The 18,270-nt window shown below is 43.6% G+C and overlaps 1 protein-coding gene across 1 annotated transcript in view; it reads left to right on the forward strand.

Annotated features, from left to right (window-relative positions):
- EYA2 (EYA transcriptional coactivator and phosphatase 2) overlaps positions 1 to 18,270 on the forward strand; it is a 100,103-nt gene that overhangs the window by 5,623 nt on the left and 76,210 nt on the right. Inside the window, exons 2-4 of the mRNA XM_056867454.1 lie at positions 6,326 to 6,374; positions 7,821 to 7,963; positions 14,857 to 14,973. Coding sequence (XP_056723432.1) covers positions 6,326 to 6,374; positions 7,821 to 7,963; positions 14,857 to 14,973 — 309 coding nt within the window. The remainder of the gene's footprint in view (positions 1 to 6,325; positions 6,375 to 7,820; positions 7,964 to 14,856; positions 14,974 to 18,270) is intronic.

The raw sequence follows: 18,270 nt of genomic DNA on the forward strand, positions 1-18,270 counted from the left end.
AAGGGAGCTTTGACTCTCAAAAGCTTATACCCTGGATACCTTGTGGGTCTTTAAAGTGCTACTCTCAAATCTGGCTCTCAGACATGAAAATGGTATTTAATTTTTGCTTTGTAAGAAAATATAGGATTGGATCCTCTAGGGGAGGGGCTGTAGCTCAGTGGTAGAGCAGCTGCTTGCATGCTGAAGGTCCCAGTTTCAATTCCCGGCATCTCCAGTTAAAAGATCTGGCAGTAGGTGATGTGAAAGACCCCTGCCTGAGACCCTGGAAAGCCAGCCTGAGAAAATAATACTGGCTTGATGGACCAAGGGTCTGATTCAGTATAAGGCAGTTTCAATTGTCCGTGTGATCCAAAGCCGGTCAGTCATGCAAGAAAGGGGTGTTTTTTCACCAGCTTTTCTCTGCCCCTACATTGCACCCCAGGCTCTCTGTTTTGGCCCTCCAGCCCCCAAATGCTGTTCTTCAGTAGTGAAGGGGACTGCAGCAGGGCAAGTCTGTTCCATGAGAGAAGCTCCATGGAACATTTTTCTTTGGTCATTTTTTCATGGAGGTTTGGCACGGTTTCACCTTTGTTTTGGCCCGTGGCAAATTTTTGATTATTCATGAACCCTTCAAGCTTTAGCAGAAAAACTGCGTCAACTCCACTTCTTCTCAAACCTGTGTTGGTCCGTTCTTTGTGGTTGCTACGCGGGGTTTTTTCACTCCATGAAAACGTTCCTGCGTTCGGACCAATTGTCCCCGCCCATGTCAGCTAATTTCTCCTCCCCTATGAACTGCGATTGGCTGGGAGAGTTTCAAGCCCGGGGGACAGCCTCCCTCCAAGGCAGGACAGATCTCCCTCCTGCAAATCCAAGCAAAAACTCCCGTCACCCTTCTGAAGAGGGGCAGCCAGTCTGCTCTGGGTCTCCCTCCTGCCAGTGCGATCCTGTGTGTGTGTGTTTTTGGGGGGGCATCCTGAGAACAGCAAATCCAAGCCAAAACTCCCATCACCTTTCTGAAGTGGGGCAGCCAGTCTGCTCTGGGTCTCCTTCCTGCTGGTGCAATCCTGTGTGTGTGTGTTGGGGAGGGGCATCCTGAGAGCGGCAAATCCAAGCCAAAACTCCCGTCACCCTTCTGAAGAGGGGCAGCCAGTCTGCTCTGGGTCTCCCTTCTCTATCTGGATGGAAGTTCCTGGCAATGAATAGCCGGAGCTCTATGGGGGGGGGGGCACAATGATGACCGTCTGTCAAAGTCTGGGAAAGGGGGGGCGTGGCCAAGTACAGGGGGGGGGGAACAGGGAGCATGGTAAATAGAAAAAGTATATAAGGAAACCAGAGGGACTGGTGGTTTTTTTTGGCTGGGGCTGTGTCCAAAGAGGTGAACTGCACTGGGTAATCCGGTGGGTGGAGTTGGGGCGGAGTTGGGGGCGGGCATAAACCATGAGCTTTTCAGAAGGCGACAGACCAAACCGTTGTAGAATACGGCTTGCTTTGTTCCCATGAAAAACCAAAACTACTTCTGGATTGACGGGGATATGAAAACATGAATTTAAATCGCGCCCATGAAAAATAAATTTAAATCGCTTTTTTTTTTTGCTCCGCGGCAAGAGAGCATCAAAATCTTCCGTGAAAAGTGGGCCTTTCTGTGTGTGACCCTTTATATGTAACCTCTGTAAAGGCACCTCTCCGTAGTTTTCTGAGGAGACGGGTGTTATGCTGCTTCCTTCCTTATTTTTGCTGCCACCAAAGGCCCTCGCTTTAGGATTTTCAGTAGGACCCAAAGAACAGGGTGGCCTAGTCGTATATGGTAGAATGACAGAACGGTCAGTGTGTAGGGGTGGCTCTGCAGTAAAAGGGGATCCTTTACTCTAAGGGTCCTTTCACACATGCTGAATAATTCATTTTCAGTCCACTTTTAATGCACTTTAATGACCGTTTGCGAGTGGATCTTGCCTTTTCACAGTAAAATGCAGCAATTTCCCCCAGTGCTAGATGCTTTTTGGCCCACTGGAACATGTTGATCTTCAGTGAGTGGAAACTGCTAGTACCAAAGGTATGCAATCTACATTGGAGAGCAGAAGTAGGGCTTAAGATCATAGCTAGTTTTTACCCTTTTGGGGTTTTCTTATCTGAGCTATAAAGAAGCTTTTCACTTGCAAATATTGAAATACAGACTCTGTCATCACTTTGCGCTCAAATGTCATCATAGGAAGTTATCTTATTACTGATCAAATCTTTATAACATGTGAATCCAAATTTCTTCCTGTATATGAAAGCTGCCTAATATTTTTTGTCTTCTGTAGCTTTCATTCCAGAGGAAATAGCATTGACCTGCCAGAAATCTACAGTTTCATTCGCTTGCAGACAGAAGAGAAAATTCTGAAAATCAAAGTACTGCAGATTTTCAGAGATCACGGCTTTAAAGGGATATATAGTTCTAGAAAAGAGAGCCTCAGTTCACCTGCGTCGTTTTCTTTGAGGCAGAATCATAGGGCCAATGACATGATATGCCCAACAGGTGTACGACCGGACTCGCAGTCAGACTTACATCTGGGGAACACACCTTATAAAGCGCTTTTTCTCTAGGAACTATAATGTGGGGGAGAAGGAGCTTCCGGTTTCCCTCCCACCCCACTTTCACCAGTGTAAAGGGATGTGGGAAGGCTTTTCACCTTCATGTAAACAACTTCTTTTTGTATGGAAGAAATCAATCTTTTCACTCTTTTTAAAAACTGAGCCTTGCAAATTGTACCATTGGCAGGTACCTTCGGGTTGGTGAGGAGGGTGTGAACTGGGTTTGTCCTTGCATGCTTTGTTATGGTTTAAACTGGCCAGAGCACATTGATAAGAATAGCCAAAGTGAAAACCAATGGCTAAAAGGAGTAAGGTGAATAGTTTTTTCTTCACCCATTTCTTCTTCCTACTGCAAATCCCAACCCACTATTCTTGAACTAGGAAAGGAAAAGTTAAAATAAGTTTAGTTCCTCTGTTGCACCTCTAACACCCGTCATGTTGGCAAAGGTGGGTTTACTCAGAATGCACCTGTGGAAATATTAGCATTTTGCCTGAAAACAGAACCTGTATGTAAAAGTACATATTTATAGTATGTTTTATGAGAATATCAAAGTTTGCAAGCTGCCATGAGACCACCAAGACCAGCCTTCCTTCTCCTTTCTTTTCTTTGCATACTAGAAAGCCAATGTGGAGTGATGGTTAGAGAGTTGCACTATTATCTGGGAGACCCAGGTTCCAATCATTCCAATCACCACTCTGCCGTGGAAGCTTGCTGGGTGACCTTGGGCCAGTCACACACACTCAGCCTAACCTACCTCACCGGGGGCGGGGATAAGGATAAAATAGTAGGAGGAGGGGTTGGTTTTTATTTTTTTTTATTTTTTTTACTGAAAATATAATCTTATTTGAAGTGCTATGTAAAGCACAATGGCATTTCCTAGGGTTGATATCTGTAACGACAAACCAGACGCGTTTCGGCCTATTGGGTTTTCATCAGTGGTCAATTAAAACCCATGTTAAGCCTGCACACATTTACAGAAATAAATACATATACAAACAATTTAAATCAAACCAGGCATGTGTATAGGTTGTCTGAAAAGATAGAATAATAATGGGTTAGTTTCTATCTATTAAAAAGCCCATTATAGAATATAAAAACCAGCTCTTCTCTTCTTCCAAGGTAGAGGGCTATAGTTCAGTGGCAGAGCCTAGTGCGTGTTGGACCAGTGAACTTTAAGCGTATATGGGTCTTTGAAAACTGGCTGTTCCAGTCAGGAGATAAGCAGAGATCACAATAGGAATGTGGATGTTTGCAACTTGTCCTTTTAGCCAGGTGCAAGATGGGTAACTTCTAAGAGAGACCCAGCAATAAATACAGAAGTCTTCTGTAGTAATATGTACTGGATATTAAAAAAAATGTTCTCACAGGGCTGTATAGAATACCAATGTTAAGTGAGCCCATCGGATGGTTCCCTTTAGATGTATATTTTCTGTGCATCTGCATATTTCATTAAATAAAAACATATCTGAGATGTTTAATTCACCACCTTATGAATTGCTGAATAAACAGAAGCTGTCTCGTTTTCAGCGACTTCTTAAGGAGGATGAGCCTGTGGTTCTGATGGGATGCATCGCGACAGAAAATATGGATCACTCTCCATGAGTGTCTCCTGTTCAGTAGCTGTACTCTGAAAAACTACAAAAAAAATTAGCATCAGGGATCTTTTTTTCCCTTAATGTACAAGCAGGAGCTTTCACCTGTTTTCTTTGGGTGTTTGTTAAATTGCTTATCACAGAGCAAGTGTCTGAGGTGCCCCCTTCTGAGTGTAAAGGTCGGTTCTCTGGCCCTTTCACAACCCGAGTATTGGGTCTCTGGCAGAAATATGTATTGAAGAAGAAGAGTAGGTCTGTATACCCCGCTTTTCACTACTTTTATGGAGTCTCAAAGTGGCTTACAATCATAATCCCTTCCTAGTCCCACAGCAAGCACCTTGTGAGGTAGGTGGGGCTGAGAGAGTTGTGAGAGAACTGTGACTGGTCCAAGGTCACCCAGCAGGCTTCATGTGCAGAAGTAGGGAATCCAATCTGGTCCTCCGGATTAGAGTCCGCTGTTCTTAACCACTACACCTCTCTGGCTTCTTCTGGCCTTAACTGGCACTTTGTATGAATGCTATGCCTGATACAGTAGCTTAGATTGCTATTACTTTGGTGTATTGTATGATGATCAAGGTGGAACCACCCCTTTCTCCCAATCCAAGTTTATGAAACTTGGTCTAGCACCATGGCTAACCAGCTGAGATCTGGGAAGATGCTGGTTCCGCTCTCATCTCTGCTACAGATTAAATTCTCTACTCCTTCACATGCAGCCTGCTAATCAGCCTTAGGCTATTCACTCACTCTATCTCCACTTCGGCACCATTTCCACAAAATGGAGATAATGGCTTGAATCCAGTAATGTGCAAATGGAAACATAAATGGACTTAGCACACTTCCACCTGTGCAAGAACTTATGCAATACCTAGTGCTTTCTCCCTATATTTTATAATGCCTAGAAATTAACTTTTAATATTTATTTATTCCAAGTTTATCCAGCCCCTCTTCTAAGCAAAGTTTGAAGCCTTCCTCTAGTTGAAGGGGCCTTTCTACATCTCAAGTGGCTCTTCCTCCAATAGAAGAGCCTCTGAAACACATCCCAGTCTAAGGCCCTTTGTGCCATTGACTCCCATTGCATTCAGTCCAGAGTCCAATGAAATCACTGGACTTGAAGACAAACCATGTCCTGTAAGAACTGCATGAATTGCCAAGCTTTTGCTTGACACCCCAATGATCTTGGGGAACAGTTAGCAGATAGTGGCCAAGTTTACCATAGCCGGTGTTGTTTATTTTGTTTGTTTGTTTGAAGAAGAAGAGTTGGTTTTATATGCCGACTTTCTCTACCATTTAAGGGAGACTCAAACTGGCTTACAATCACCTTCCCTTCCCCTCTCCACAACAGATACCCTGTGAGGCAGGTGGGGCTGAGAGAGTGTGACTAGCCCAAGGTCACCCAGCTGGCTTCATGTGTAGGAGCAGGGAAACAAATCCAGTTCACCAGATTAGCCTCCGCGGCTCATGTGGAGGAGTGGGGAATCAAACCCGGTTCTCCGGATCAGATTCCACCACTCCAAACCACCGCTCTTAACCACTACACCACGCTCGTTTATTTGTTTGTTTATTAGATTTCTGACTCGCCCTCCCTGGCAAAACCGGGCTCAGGGTGAGTTACAACATTAAAACAATAAATAATCAATACATTTAAAAACCATTAGAACCATACATCTTCAACCTGAAAACAACAACATTCGATGGCGTTAAAAATACAAGCTCGCCACTAAAGCAGATAGAGGCCAGCCCCTCCTAAAGTCAACAGCACAAATAAACGGAGGGGGGAGGCGGGGAGGCCATTACTGTGGACATCCACGGCTGTCCTCAACTGGTGGAATAGCTCTGTTTTACAGGCCCTGCGGAACTCTTTCAAGTCCCACAGGGCCTGGATGTTACCACCAGGCTGGAGCCAGGGCCAAAAAAGCCCTGGGTCTTGTTGAGGACAGCCGCACACTCTTAGGGCCAGGGACCTGCAGCAGATTAGCATCTAGAAAACACAATGTCCTTTGTGGGAGGTGTACCAGGAGAGGCGATATGAAGATACGAAGGTCCCAGACCATGTAAGGCTTTAAAAGTCAAAACCAGCACCTTGAACCTGATCCGATACTCCAACTGGAGCCAGTGAAGTTGGCAGAGAACTGGCTGAATGTGCTCCTGGACCGTGCTTAACTGTGCCTCTTTTGTTTTGTAGGCAATACCAAGACTGCACTCCAGTGTCCTCTTCATCTCTGCTCTACAAAGTATGGATGTGTGACTGAGTCTCCCCTTGCTGAAAGCAATAAGTATTTTTTTAGGGATGTCATGTTTAAAGAAGTCAATTTAATAAGTGGGGAAATATGCATAAATTTGCACATTAATAATTTTTAAGAATAAACATGCTCTTTGAGAAATTTTTTCTAATGGCAGCTGTGTCCTGATAGATGCCCTACCAGAAAAGGCAGTTGCAGCTTCTTTGTCACCCTGGAGGAAATGCCTCCAAGGTTATACTTACCATCCACTGTTTTTGTAAACAGCATCTAAAACATTTTTTTAAATCTGTTACAAAATAATAATCTTTTAAAAGGTTTAGTAGACCTTGAGCTCTTGATGTTAACGTTGCAATCCAAACTATGAGTGCCTGAAGTTCTGATTTGGATTTAAAGCAATCTGATACGTGCAAAATAAATTCTCAGCTGAAATTCAGACACTGGCTCAACTCAGACATTGTGTCAAATCATGTGCTAAGACCCCTTTGTGATGTTAGAATTTGCAAATAGTGGTTTGCCATTAGCTGGTAAATTGCAGAGAGAAGCAATGGCTGGATCCAGGTTTCACAAATAAACCTTCAGTTTGGTTGAGAACAGCCACAGTCCTCAACGTCACATGCTCCCTTCCCCTGGACTGACACACAATACAGAAATTGCAAGTCAGGAAGAGTTCAATAAACCACAATTTGTTGTAATGTCTAATTGGATGAACAAATTGTGGTTCATTTTTTGCTAACGCGTCAGGATTCTAAACGATCACTATCGCAAAAACTCATTAAGTAGTCCATTATTTACTTGCCTGTGTATTTCCTGGTGGGCTGTGCATTTTGGACATTCGTTTAACTGAATGTTTGTCTGACTTGTTTTTAAAAGTTGAAAGACGGGGGGGGGGGTGATTCCACAGATACTAGCCAAGCAGAGTTGTGCACAGAGTTCCTGCTGCAAACTGGCAGCAGAATAGTATTCCCTCCCCCCCCTACGCGAGTTCAGTCTTTGATAAGCAATTGTTTGCCTGAGCAAACAACAGTTAAGTGTACCTCCATAGTTCATATGGTGTGCATTTGTATGTAGCCCAGCAAAGAATTATACTTTGGATTTGTCCTGTTTCTTTTTCTCCCTATATGTATTGGCCAGTCACCCTCCTGATGCAATTACTGTGTGTTTAACAAACATGCATTACATGACCTTGGCACTGTACTAAATCAATCTAGAGGAAATTATGACTGGGTAAAACCCTGGCTAGTTTAAAGCACTCCGATGCCACAGCTGGGATGCTTCCACGATTCCTTTGAAAGCTTAAGAACGGTAATTTGGAACAATGGTTTAAAAGCATGACTTGGCAGGACACTAGACATAGTAGCTTGAGTCAAATGGAAATTGTTTTTAAAAAAATAATCTGTTTGTCTTAGACCTCTCTTGTTTTTACTTTTTCTCTTCTAGACACTATCCCCATATAGTAGCGGTTCCATCCTTTCCAACGATGGCTGCATATGGACAGACTCAGTACAGTGCAGGAATCCAGCAAGCTGCTACTTACACAGCATATCCACCACCTGCGCAGCCTTATGGGCTACCTTCCTACAGTGAGTAACATACTAGTTACATGATTTTGAAGTTGGTTTCATTAAAAAAATATGTATATTTCCCAAAATGTACAATTAGGCGCATTCTTCATCCCCTCTAAAATACTGGCAAACAAGACTGATGGTATGCAATTTTTGTTGCTGGGTGGTATGTAGCGAGCCAAGAACTTTCTATATTGCAAAGCTCTGGATAGATAGTACCGCTTACATTTCACATGTATATGCTGTAAGCTCTTTTTCAGCCATACGCCGGAGCAGAGTTAATACAGAGCAGATGTTTGTTTTGAGATTCTGTCGTACTATTCTCAGCAACCGAGAGCCCTGGGTGCATACAGCTCAGAGCAGCCACACTTCGTCCTGCATAAATAGATATTGTTTTAGACATATTTGGAAGGGAGACAGCTTCTTTCCTCAGTAGAAGCTTCTAGTTCATGGATGCGTGCTGTGGATGCTTTTAAGCATAACATAAGAACTGAAGAAAAGCCAGGCTGGATCAGACCAAGGCCCATCAAGTCCAGCAGTCTGTTTACACAGTGGTCCAAGCAGGTGCCTGTAGGAAGCCCACAAACATGTGGCATGCTACAAGAGGAATGGGCCCGAAAGGTAATGTTCAGCACCTTCCAGAGCATTGGGAATATTAGTGGGTCTTTGTAGCAGTGATGCAAAACAGCATCAAGAAATGCTAAAAGACGAGATGAATGGACACCTCAAATGTACCATGCTTTTGCAAGCTGCTGGGGAAAGTACTGTCAAATCTTAATGTGAATCAGGTCTTCGCTGTTTTAGCCTGCTTTGAATACCACACCTCACCCTGAAACAGATGAGTAAGAGTGCCTCTTGGCATGTGCAGAGTGGTTGCCGTTCTTTGCTGTAGCTGCAACAGTGCAGTATTCCTCTGAGAACCAGGGGCAAGGTCTCCAGGCCCGAGAACAGGTCCTCCAGGCAGACCTGAACATCTTTGCCATCTGTAAGAGTATTACTGGGAACCTTTTTGAAGAAAGTGATAATAATGCCTCCTTTGCTCTTTGGTGCTTACTTGCAGGCTGAGCTGCAGCTACTGGGCCAGCAGTCCTCTTCATGTGATGGGTTAGCAGGTGTATGCGGCTCCTCTCCATGCAATCTCGTGTGAAGGCAGGGTTGAGAGCAGCTATTTGAAGGAGCTGATCCAAACCAGAAAGGGTTGAGGATAGGTCAGGACTTCAGTTGGCACTGGGCAACATGGCTTTACCAAACTGAATATCAGGAGACATCTTGCCAAGGGGCAGTGATGGGTTTGACAGAAGAATGACGCTGAATATTCCAGGTCCTGATCCATAAGTTCAGTTGGCTCTAGGGAGGAGCAAGAGGTAATATGATTGTCAGCTACAGTAAATGTCTGTGTAATTGTTAAATGTCATTGGTGAGGACATCCAAAGGGCTAGTTTTAGGCCCCAGCAACTCCTCTTGCTCTTTTAAAATATGGTGGTCACACAACTGCTTGCCAGACTATTATATCCTTTTAGCATTCCCCTTAGAATTAATTTGAAGAATGCTTTAATGTTTGTGTTCGTTTACTTCATTTATATCCCACTTTTCTCCCCAGTGGGGACCAAAAAGGTTTTTACCTCATTCGCCTCTCCTCGATTTTATCCTCACTACAACCCTGTGAGGTTGGTTAGACCGAGTGTGTGTGACTGGCCCAAGGTCACCCAGTGAGCTTCTGTGGCAGAATGGGGATTTGAACCTGGGCCTTCCAGATCCTAGTCAGAAACTCTACCCACTACATCACACTGGTTCTTAATGTCACTTTACAATCACCATGCCTAACTTCAAGAACTTCTGGAGCACACCTATCCTATTAACTGTTGCTTGATTGCATCAACAAACATGTGTACTCGGTGGATTACCATAAAATGAGTTTATGAATTTTTCTGTCTTCAGTCTCTGTGGAAAAGGCCTATTTTTACAACACTGACCTCTATCAGTACAAACAGAGAAATGTTTAAATTTGGGGGGGGGGTTTGGGGGGGATTTCTATTTGTGTGTCCTAATAGCTGCTGATGAGGAGGAAACTGAAAGTTTTTAGGAGAAGAAGAGTTGTTTTTTATATGCCGACTTTCTCTACCACTTAAGGGAGACTCAAACCGGCTTACAATCACCTTCCCTTCCCCTCCCCGCAACAGACACCCTGTGAGGCAGGTGGGGCTGAGAGAGTGTGACTAGCCCAAGGTCACCCAGCTGGCTTCGTGTGTAGGAGCAGGGAAACAAATCCAGTTCACCAGATTAGCCTCCGCCGCTCAAGTGGAGGAGTGGGGAATCAAACCCGGTTCTCCGGATCAGATTCCACCACTCCAAACCACCATTCTTAACCACTACACCACGCTGGTTTATTTGTTTGTTTATTAGATTTCCCCACAACAGACACCCTGTGAGGTAGATGAGGCTGAGAAAGTGTCACTAGCCCAAGGTCACCCTGCTGGCTTCATGTGTAGGAGTGGGGGGTGGGGAATCCAGTTCACCAGATTAGCCTCTGGTGCTCATGTGGAGGAGTGGGGAATCATACCCAGTTCTCCAGATCAGAGTCCACTGCTCCAAACCACCGCTCTTAACCACTACACCACGCTGGCTTTTATGCAAGTGTTCAGGAAGAAAGTAGATTTCTTTGAATTGTGGTGTTGGAGGAGAGTGTTACGGATACTGTGGACTGCCAAAAAAACAAATCAGTGGGCTATAGATCAAATCAAGCCTGAACTGACCCTAGAAGCTAAAATGGCTAAACTGAGGCTATCGTATTTTGGTCACATTATAAGAAGACAAGAGTCACTGGAAAAGACAACCATGCTAGGAAAAGTTGAAGGCAGTGGAAAAGATTAAGACCCAACAGGAGATGGATTGACTCAAGGAAGCCACGGCCCTCAGTTTGCAAGATCTGAGGAAGGCTGCTAAGGATAGGACATTTTGGAGGACATTGATTTATAGGGTCACCATGACTAGGAAGCGACTTGACAGCACTTAACACACACACACACAACAGCTGGGTATATGCCAAAAAATGCTGAAAGGTTGTCCTCTTTAACAGCAGGGAAGAACGCCACCATTGGCCACTGGCTGAGGTCTTTAGGGCTTGCACAAATCAGGCCCATGTGCTGTTCATAAATGCTGTGGATTTACCTATTTCCTTTTTATTAAACAAAAAAAAATTGTCTCCCCCACCCCACCCCCTCAGTAATGCATATGATACTGTTCATTTTGAAAAATCCCACCTGGCAGGCAACCAAGAACAATGAAGTATTTTTTTTTTCTTCTGGCACAAAAAATAAAACTATCCCCAATTCCTAGACAAAACGGAGAACTGTGCGGAAATTAATTTGGTGCCAAGTTATTTCTCTGTCTGACAACAGGCTTCTAGAAAGAGCTTGTCACTGAAGATTAATCGTGGTCAGGGCTGCAACTGTTTGAGCGTTTGCATGCATGTTGCCGGATCGTAATCAAAATACAAATGTCATGTTATGAAAAGCAGCTTCTCTTAGCCATACACCCACAAAAGTCCAACCCAAGCTGCAACAATGGAGTCCAGCATAATAGCACATAATCACTCATTCTTGTTTAAACAAACTGGCTTGCCAGCGGAATGGGACCTTATCCTTTGGGTAATCTGCCCCTGGGCGTTCGACTCAGTTCTCTTTCAACTTTTTAAATGGTTGTGGAAATCCAAAGTCATCTCTGCTCCCATCACTCCTGTGGAGGGCAGTTTTACTGTTAACTTTAAGCAGTCACTTTGGGCTGTCACCAGTGGAAAATCTATCCTGTTTCTAAGCTGAAGCAGAGGCTTGTGTTCGGTATGCATAACGCAGTAACATCTGGTGAGATCTTGGTGCTCTGGGCAAATACTCAATTCATGCCATCTTCCCTAAACAGGAAGAGGAGCTGAACCGGCAGCCTGGGGCAATTACTTGCACAAGTTATCTGGACCCAGTTCTCTGGTAGTCTCATGGGGGTGCTGTCTTGTATTTTATATTGGTTAGGAATTTAAATGTTAAGCTATGCATTTGTATAGGGTATTCAATTTAATTTTATATTTTAAATGCTGTCAGCTGCCTTGAGCCGGAGTCTGGTCCCGAAAGAGTGGGATAAAAATCAAATAAATAAATTAAACAATCACCCCCCCCTCCAAAGCTTGGAGGGGGCGTGTGTATCCTCATCAATTCCTTGTAACTGTCAACTAACTGTGGTAGGAGATGGGAGAAAGCAACAACATAAAATTGCTATGATACCTTATAATTACAGACACCCAGATATCATAAATATGTATTATCTTGACATTTATGTCACTATACTCACAGTCCAGTCACAACTATTTTAGTATCCTATTGATTGCAAAAAGGATTTACTTCTAGTTGAGTTTGCAGTTATCAATCAATCAGTCAACCTTTATTGGCATATACTCAGAAATATGACGTAAGCAGTACACAAAATTCACGATCCATATATTTTTTATTTAAATATGGTTTAGACTTTAGTTCTTATATTGACAGCATCCATCAAAAATTCCGCTACCTTTAAAGTGACTTCAGGAATAGTATCATTCAACAAAAACAGATTTCATTTTATCAATCAAGGGTAGAATTGCTTTTTTACGAGGACCTTCATGCAAGTGACAATTTATGGTTATATGCTGTAGCGTATCGTGTTGACTCAAGCCACATACACATAATCTTTTCTCAAGAGGAATATTTTAAAACCTGCTATTTAGTACCGCCGAAGGGAGGGCATTCAGCCTGGCGAGAATAAATTCCCTCTGTTGAAGGGGTTTCTCAAGTATATCAAAGTACTGTTTGCAGTTATCACAGCCTTCAGCCAAAAAAAGGGGGTATGGAACTGATAAAATCTGAAGCTGGTGAACTGAATTTCATGAATGTCCTTGATGCTGTTTTACTTGGCCTCAGTGAAGTCTACAGATGTCTGCCTCTCTGTAGTTATCACAACTATTGTTCATTGTTCATGCTGTATTTTTAGCATTGAACATTGTCTGCTACGTCTGGAGAGGCCTGACTCTGATATCAGCAGATTCAGAGCATTAACCTATGGTAGGATATTGTAATATTGTAATCATTCACTTCCTGGATTTTGTAGTTCAGACAAGAGAAATCTAGCAAGCAAATTATTACAATGGAGCAACATCCCAAGATCAGTGGATCCAGGGTATTCTTGCTTCTTGTTTTTGCAGCGTGATCTATCCTTGTTGATGATCCTCACTAGAGATTAGCAGATTCCTGCCGTTCTGCCGTTCAGGGTTCATTCGCACCAAGAGCCAGCTTGGTGTAGTGGTTAAGAGCGGTGGTTAGGAGTGGTGGAGTCTGATCTGGAGAACCGGGTTTGGTTCCCCACTCCTCCACATGAGCAGCAGAGGCTAATCTGGTGAACTGGATTTGTTTCCCCACTCCTACACATGAAGCCAGCTAGGTGACCTTGGGCTAGTCACACTCTCTCAGCCCCACCTACCTCACAGGGTGTCTGTTGTGGGGGAGGGGGAGGGAAGGTAATTGTAAGCCAAATTGATTCTTTCTTAAGTAGTAGAGAAAGTTGGCATATAAAAACAAGCTCTTCTTCTCTTATGCTCTTGGGATTCAGTTTGAAAACCTTCTGTTGAAGTTCGCAGATTTCAACTGAACAAGACCCTGAGAGTGGGATCATAATGGTTTTCTCTTGCCTCCCTCTCCCTTTCTTAACCTTTCATTTCCCATAGGGACTTCAGACTCCAGAGGGGGGGGGGATACTCTAATCAGGACTCTTGGATGGTACTTCAGGTGACCGGATCAAATGTGCAGCGCCCAGAAAGATGCATCTCTGGGCTCTTGCAAATGAGACAGTCCCTTAAAGAGCCTGGCTTTTAACTCGGTCACACAGCTGATCAAAAATTTCATGGAGATTCGATCCCAGTGAGCAAATCGAGGAAGTGAGGAAGCCGTTCAGATTGTGACAACACATTAGACTGGGATTTCATAATCCCCTTTCAGCAGAGGGAAGTTCCAACATGAAGCTGGAATTCATGTGCTGATTTGGTACAATCATGGTCGGGCTCAACAGAGACTAGAAGTGATTTGCTCATTGCAGGAAGTAATTGTTAATCTATTTATTTTACTTTGTCATCAGCACTTAGGAGTGCTTTATCTGTGTCCTATAAATGTTGTGCAAATATACATGGAAGCGGTTAGAGAATCACAACCTTCCAAATCTGTGCCAGTGTAATGTAGCAGAGAGGGCCTGGGTTCAAATTCCTGCTCATCCATGAAGCCCACTAGGGCTATTTTTTCTTTCTTTCACTGCCTACCTTACTTTCTAAGGTTGTTGTAAAATTACTGTGCTGATGTTGCTGCCCATTCCAAAGTATTCTAAAACGTCAAAAGCTGATGTAGCCTAAAATGTTTAAATGTCAATGGTGTCTTCATTTCCTTTGCCAGTGTGGTGTAGTGGTTAAGAACAGTAATTTGGAGCAGTGGACTCTGATCTGGAGAACCGGGTTTGATTCCCCACTCCTCCACATGAGTGGCAGATGCTAATCTGGTGAACTGGATTTGTTTCCCCACTCCTACACATGAAGCCAACAGGGTGACCTTGGGCTAGTCACACTCTCTCAGCCTCACCTACCTCACAGGGTGTCTGTTGTGGGGAAGGGAAGGTGATTGTAAGCCAGTTTGATTCTTCCTTAGGTGGTAGAGAAAGTCGGCATATATAAACCAACTCCTCCTCCTCCTCCTTTGAGGAAGGACAGGATGCAAATATAAAAAACTAAGTGACAAAATTGTTTTACTTTTGACAATTCAGGATTACGAATGTAGAAATGTCGTTAAGCGATATTTTGTATATTATTAGCCACTTCTGAGAACTGATGTTTTCCTCTCTCTTCTCCAAAGGCATTAAAACAGAAGACAGCCTGAGTCATTCACCGGGGCAAAGTGGGTTCCTTAGCTATGGGTCTAGCTTCAGCTCAGCAACATCTGCACAGGCTCCCTACACCTACCAAATGCACGGTCGGTACCATTGCCTACAGCTCTGAATTTTTTTAACTTTAATTCTGTAGTTATTCTTTTAGTTTATATGCATTGAAAATATGGATGCATCACTTCTATCACATGTGATACCAGGGAGAGGTTGCTAGAACAGTGTTTTCCAAGGTTTTGCTACCTGGGACTTTTCTGGCACTAAAATTCAAGGCACAGTTCTATCCTGATATTCAGAAAAATGATTTTTTTTTCCTTGTTGGGCTCTTGCAAAGAGGATTTCTGAACATTATTGTAACTGTGGTTTCATTCCTTCCCCCTTGGCTTGGGGACTTCTGGACTGTTGAGTTGTATCAGGGAATCCTTCACTGATATATTTATAGTAGAAAAGAGCCAGAGTCCAGTAGCACCTTAAAGACTAACAAAATTTCTGGCAGGGTATGAGTTTTCGTGAGCCACAGCTCAGGCTGACGAAAACTCATACCCTGCCAGAAATTTTGTTAGCCCTTAAGGTGCTACTGGACTCTGGCTCTTTTCTGCTGCTATTGACAGACTAACATGGCTACCCATCCTGATATATTTATATGTGACATATCACCCGAAAATATTGGGAAAATGCCAAAAGCTAATGAAGTGTAAGATGTGACCTTAGGCAATTCATGTGACCTTAGGCAGATTATGACCTTAGGCAGATCATGAGAGGGAGGGCACCTTGGCCATCATCTGGGCATGGAGTAGGGGTCACTAGGGTTGTGGGGGGAAAAGGTAGTTGTGAATTTCCTTCATTGTGCAGGGGGTTGGACTAGATGACCCTGGTGGTCTCTTCCAACTCTATGATTCATTGATTCTATTCTATGATTCTATGTTTGTTAGATACTGCATGTTATGACTTCCAGTAAAAAACTCAGCTTGGCGTATCATTTATTTATTCATTTATATGCTGCCTTTCTCCCCAGTGGGCACCCAAAGAGGCTTATCTCATTCTCCTTTCCTCTCTTTTATCCTCACAACAACCGTGTGAGGTAGGTTATGCTGAGAGAGAATGACTGGCCGAGGGCCACCCAAAAAACTTCCATGATAGATTAGGTATTTGAGCTTGGGTCTCCCAGACACTCTAACCACTGCACCACAGTGGCTGTCATAACGGCCACTTTCATTATCTATACATCTAATTTTCAAGTGTGCCCCTTGCCAGCGGATACTTAAATTTTCAGATAGGGGGCATGCTCAACCCCAACAGGTTTTTCTGCAGACTTGTAGAAAAACCTGAACATTAAACAAAACCTGTGTGGGGGTTAAATCGCTCCCCCCAATTTTAAAAAAATCTTCACCCGCTACAGAGAGCCGAGCCCAGCCGTATCGGCCACCGGTTCAGGGCTGGGGTGGGTGGGAAGGAGGAGGCCTTGCCGCACTCGCCTGAAGCAGCACTGGGTGAGATAGCAAGAGAGCAGAGGGCTGGAGGGGGGAGGCCTGGAGCCACGATGGGATTCCCCCCCACACACATGAGTTTCGCGGGGCCCTACTTGTAGTACTGTAATACAGCAATAAATAGTATTATAGCTCTGAGTGAGTCTCTTGAAAGATGAAGCTGTACACTCAAATAAAAACTTCACAGTTCAATGCCAGATTTGCTGCTGCCCAAAGTTCAACCTTTCCTCCTCACTTCCACAGTCTTCATCACTGAAAACTCTGATGGCCAGTCCGCGTAACACTTTCATGAGGGGGTGCTATATAGTCATGAAGATTTAAGTGTCACAAATACTGCATAGCAGTATTGAGGCACCTTAAGTCAGTGAATAAAATGAACAGCCATCTTATTTTTGGTGTTCGTATGATTCTTTGGTGTGTGTTTGATTGTATGCAGCTGTAGTTCAGGTCCCCTTTTTATGTGCCATGTCAGCTGCCTCTATATTGGCCCAGAGAATCAGTGGTGCATAGTGCTGTACTACAGGGTATATAGAGTAGCTGATGCATCCTGGGGCTGAATTTTTCAGGCTGTCTGACGGCACAAATGTGTGGCCCAGTATACAGTTAGGACATATTGTGCTAGAAGCATAGTAGCAACCACTATGTGCAGGTATGTGAACAGGGTTATCATTGGCTTTTGATATATTACACTGAACTGTTTTTTTCCCCTGTTGTATTGTTGAATGTTTAATAATGTATTGATGCTCTAAGGTGGTCTACTCGTCTGCAGAACTGGAGGAGATGATGGCAGAACTGGCCATTCACTGAAATGTGTTACAGAGGAATTAGCTGTTGTTGTACCTGGTAGTTTTTAATTCACCAATGTAAACGTGCCTTCCTTTTCAGCTATAGCCAACTTTTATATGTTACCCACACCCTCTGTTTGACCCAAGCAATGTCTGGATTTCCTAGTTGTTTTGAAAAAATGCACCCATCAGGACGTTTTTGTTGCAAAATCTTATCTTCAGTAACCTAGAATGTAAACATTTCTTTCCCCGCCCATCCCATCCATTTTGGATTGAGGTGTCTGCTTTGTGTATCCCAAACCACTTCTGTGTTTAGTGTTAGTAGTTTGAAACTGCTACATGCTCAGCAATACCTTAAAACAGCGCTAGTTAAATGTGAATTGTATTTAAAAGCGCTCTCTACCTACAAGTAGCTTTTTGTGTCCATTTTGTCTCTCCCAAAGGAATTATAAGCTCTCATTGAATGTTGTTGCGCTGGTCCTTATAGTCAAGGCAGCCCCTTTTAAGCTGCGAACAACTATCCGGAGACTCACAGCTCCTTTTCTGAGCAAAAACAAGTTTCTCTTAGTGTTTCAAGAAAGGAAAGGGGGGGGGGGAGGGGGTGTTCTTTTTTTTTTTTTAAGCTCTTCATCTTTGGGGTTTATTTACCTTTCCAAAGTACTGGTGAAAGCTCTGGGAAGGATGATCAGGCCCTTCCTTCCTTAGCTGCCTCTGAGGAATGCGCTCTTAGAACTTTCCCACACTTAGTGCACCTGAGAGGGTGGGCAGGGCTTATTTTTTTAAAGAGAAAAGTTGGCTTAGGTTTTAATAACCCACTTAAACAAAATAGTTTTTCCCATGCATGGCTTCAGCGATGCTTTGTAGGGCCTGGTTGCCTTATTCCGATTGGCCTTTTTGACCTCCGAGCAAAATATTTGGATGTGACAGACCAGAACATCTGTGAAAGCTGTAGTATTCCCCATACCCCCCAAATTCCACAACCCATTTGGAACTTACTTCAAAGTTTTGTATTAATTTGCCTCGGCAGCCAGTAAAAAAACGCACGTCACCTTGGTTTTTGTGATTTGCTCTGTAGCATATGGTGTGGCTTGCTTACTTGAGTCACCTGAGCCCA

This window comes from Euleptes europaea, chromosome 2, assembly GCF_029931775.1.
Source record: "Euleptes europaea isolate rEulEur1 chromosome 2, rEulEur1.hap1, whole genome shotgun sequence".
NCBI classification, from domain to species: Eukaryota; Metazoa; Chordata; class Lepidosauria; order Squamata; family Sphaerodactylidae; genus Euleptes; species Euleptes europaea.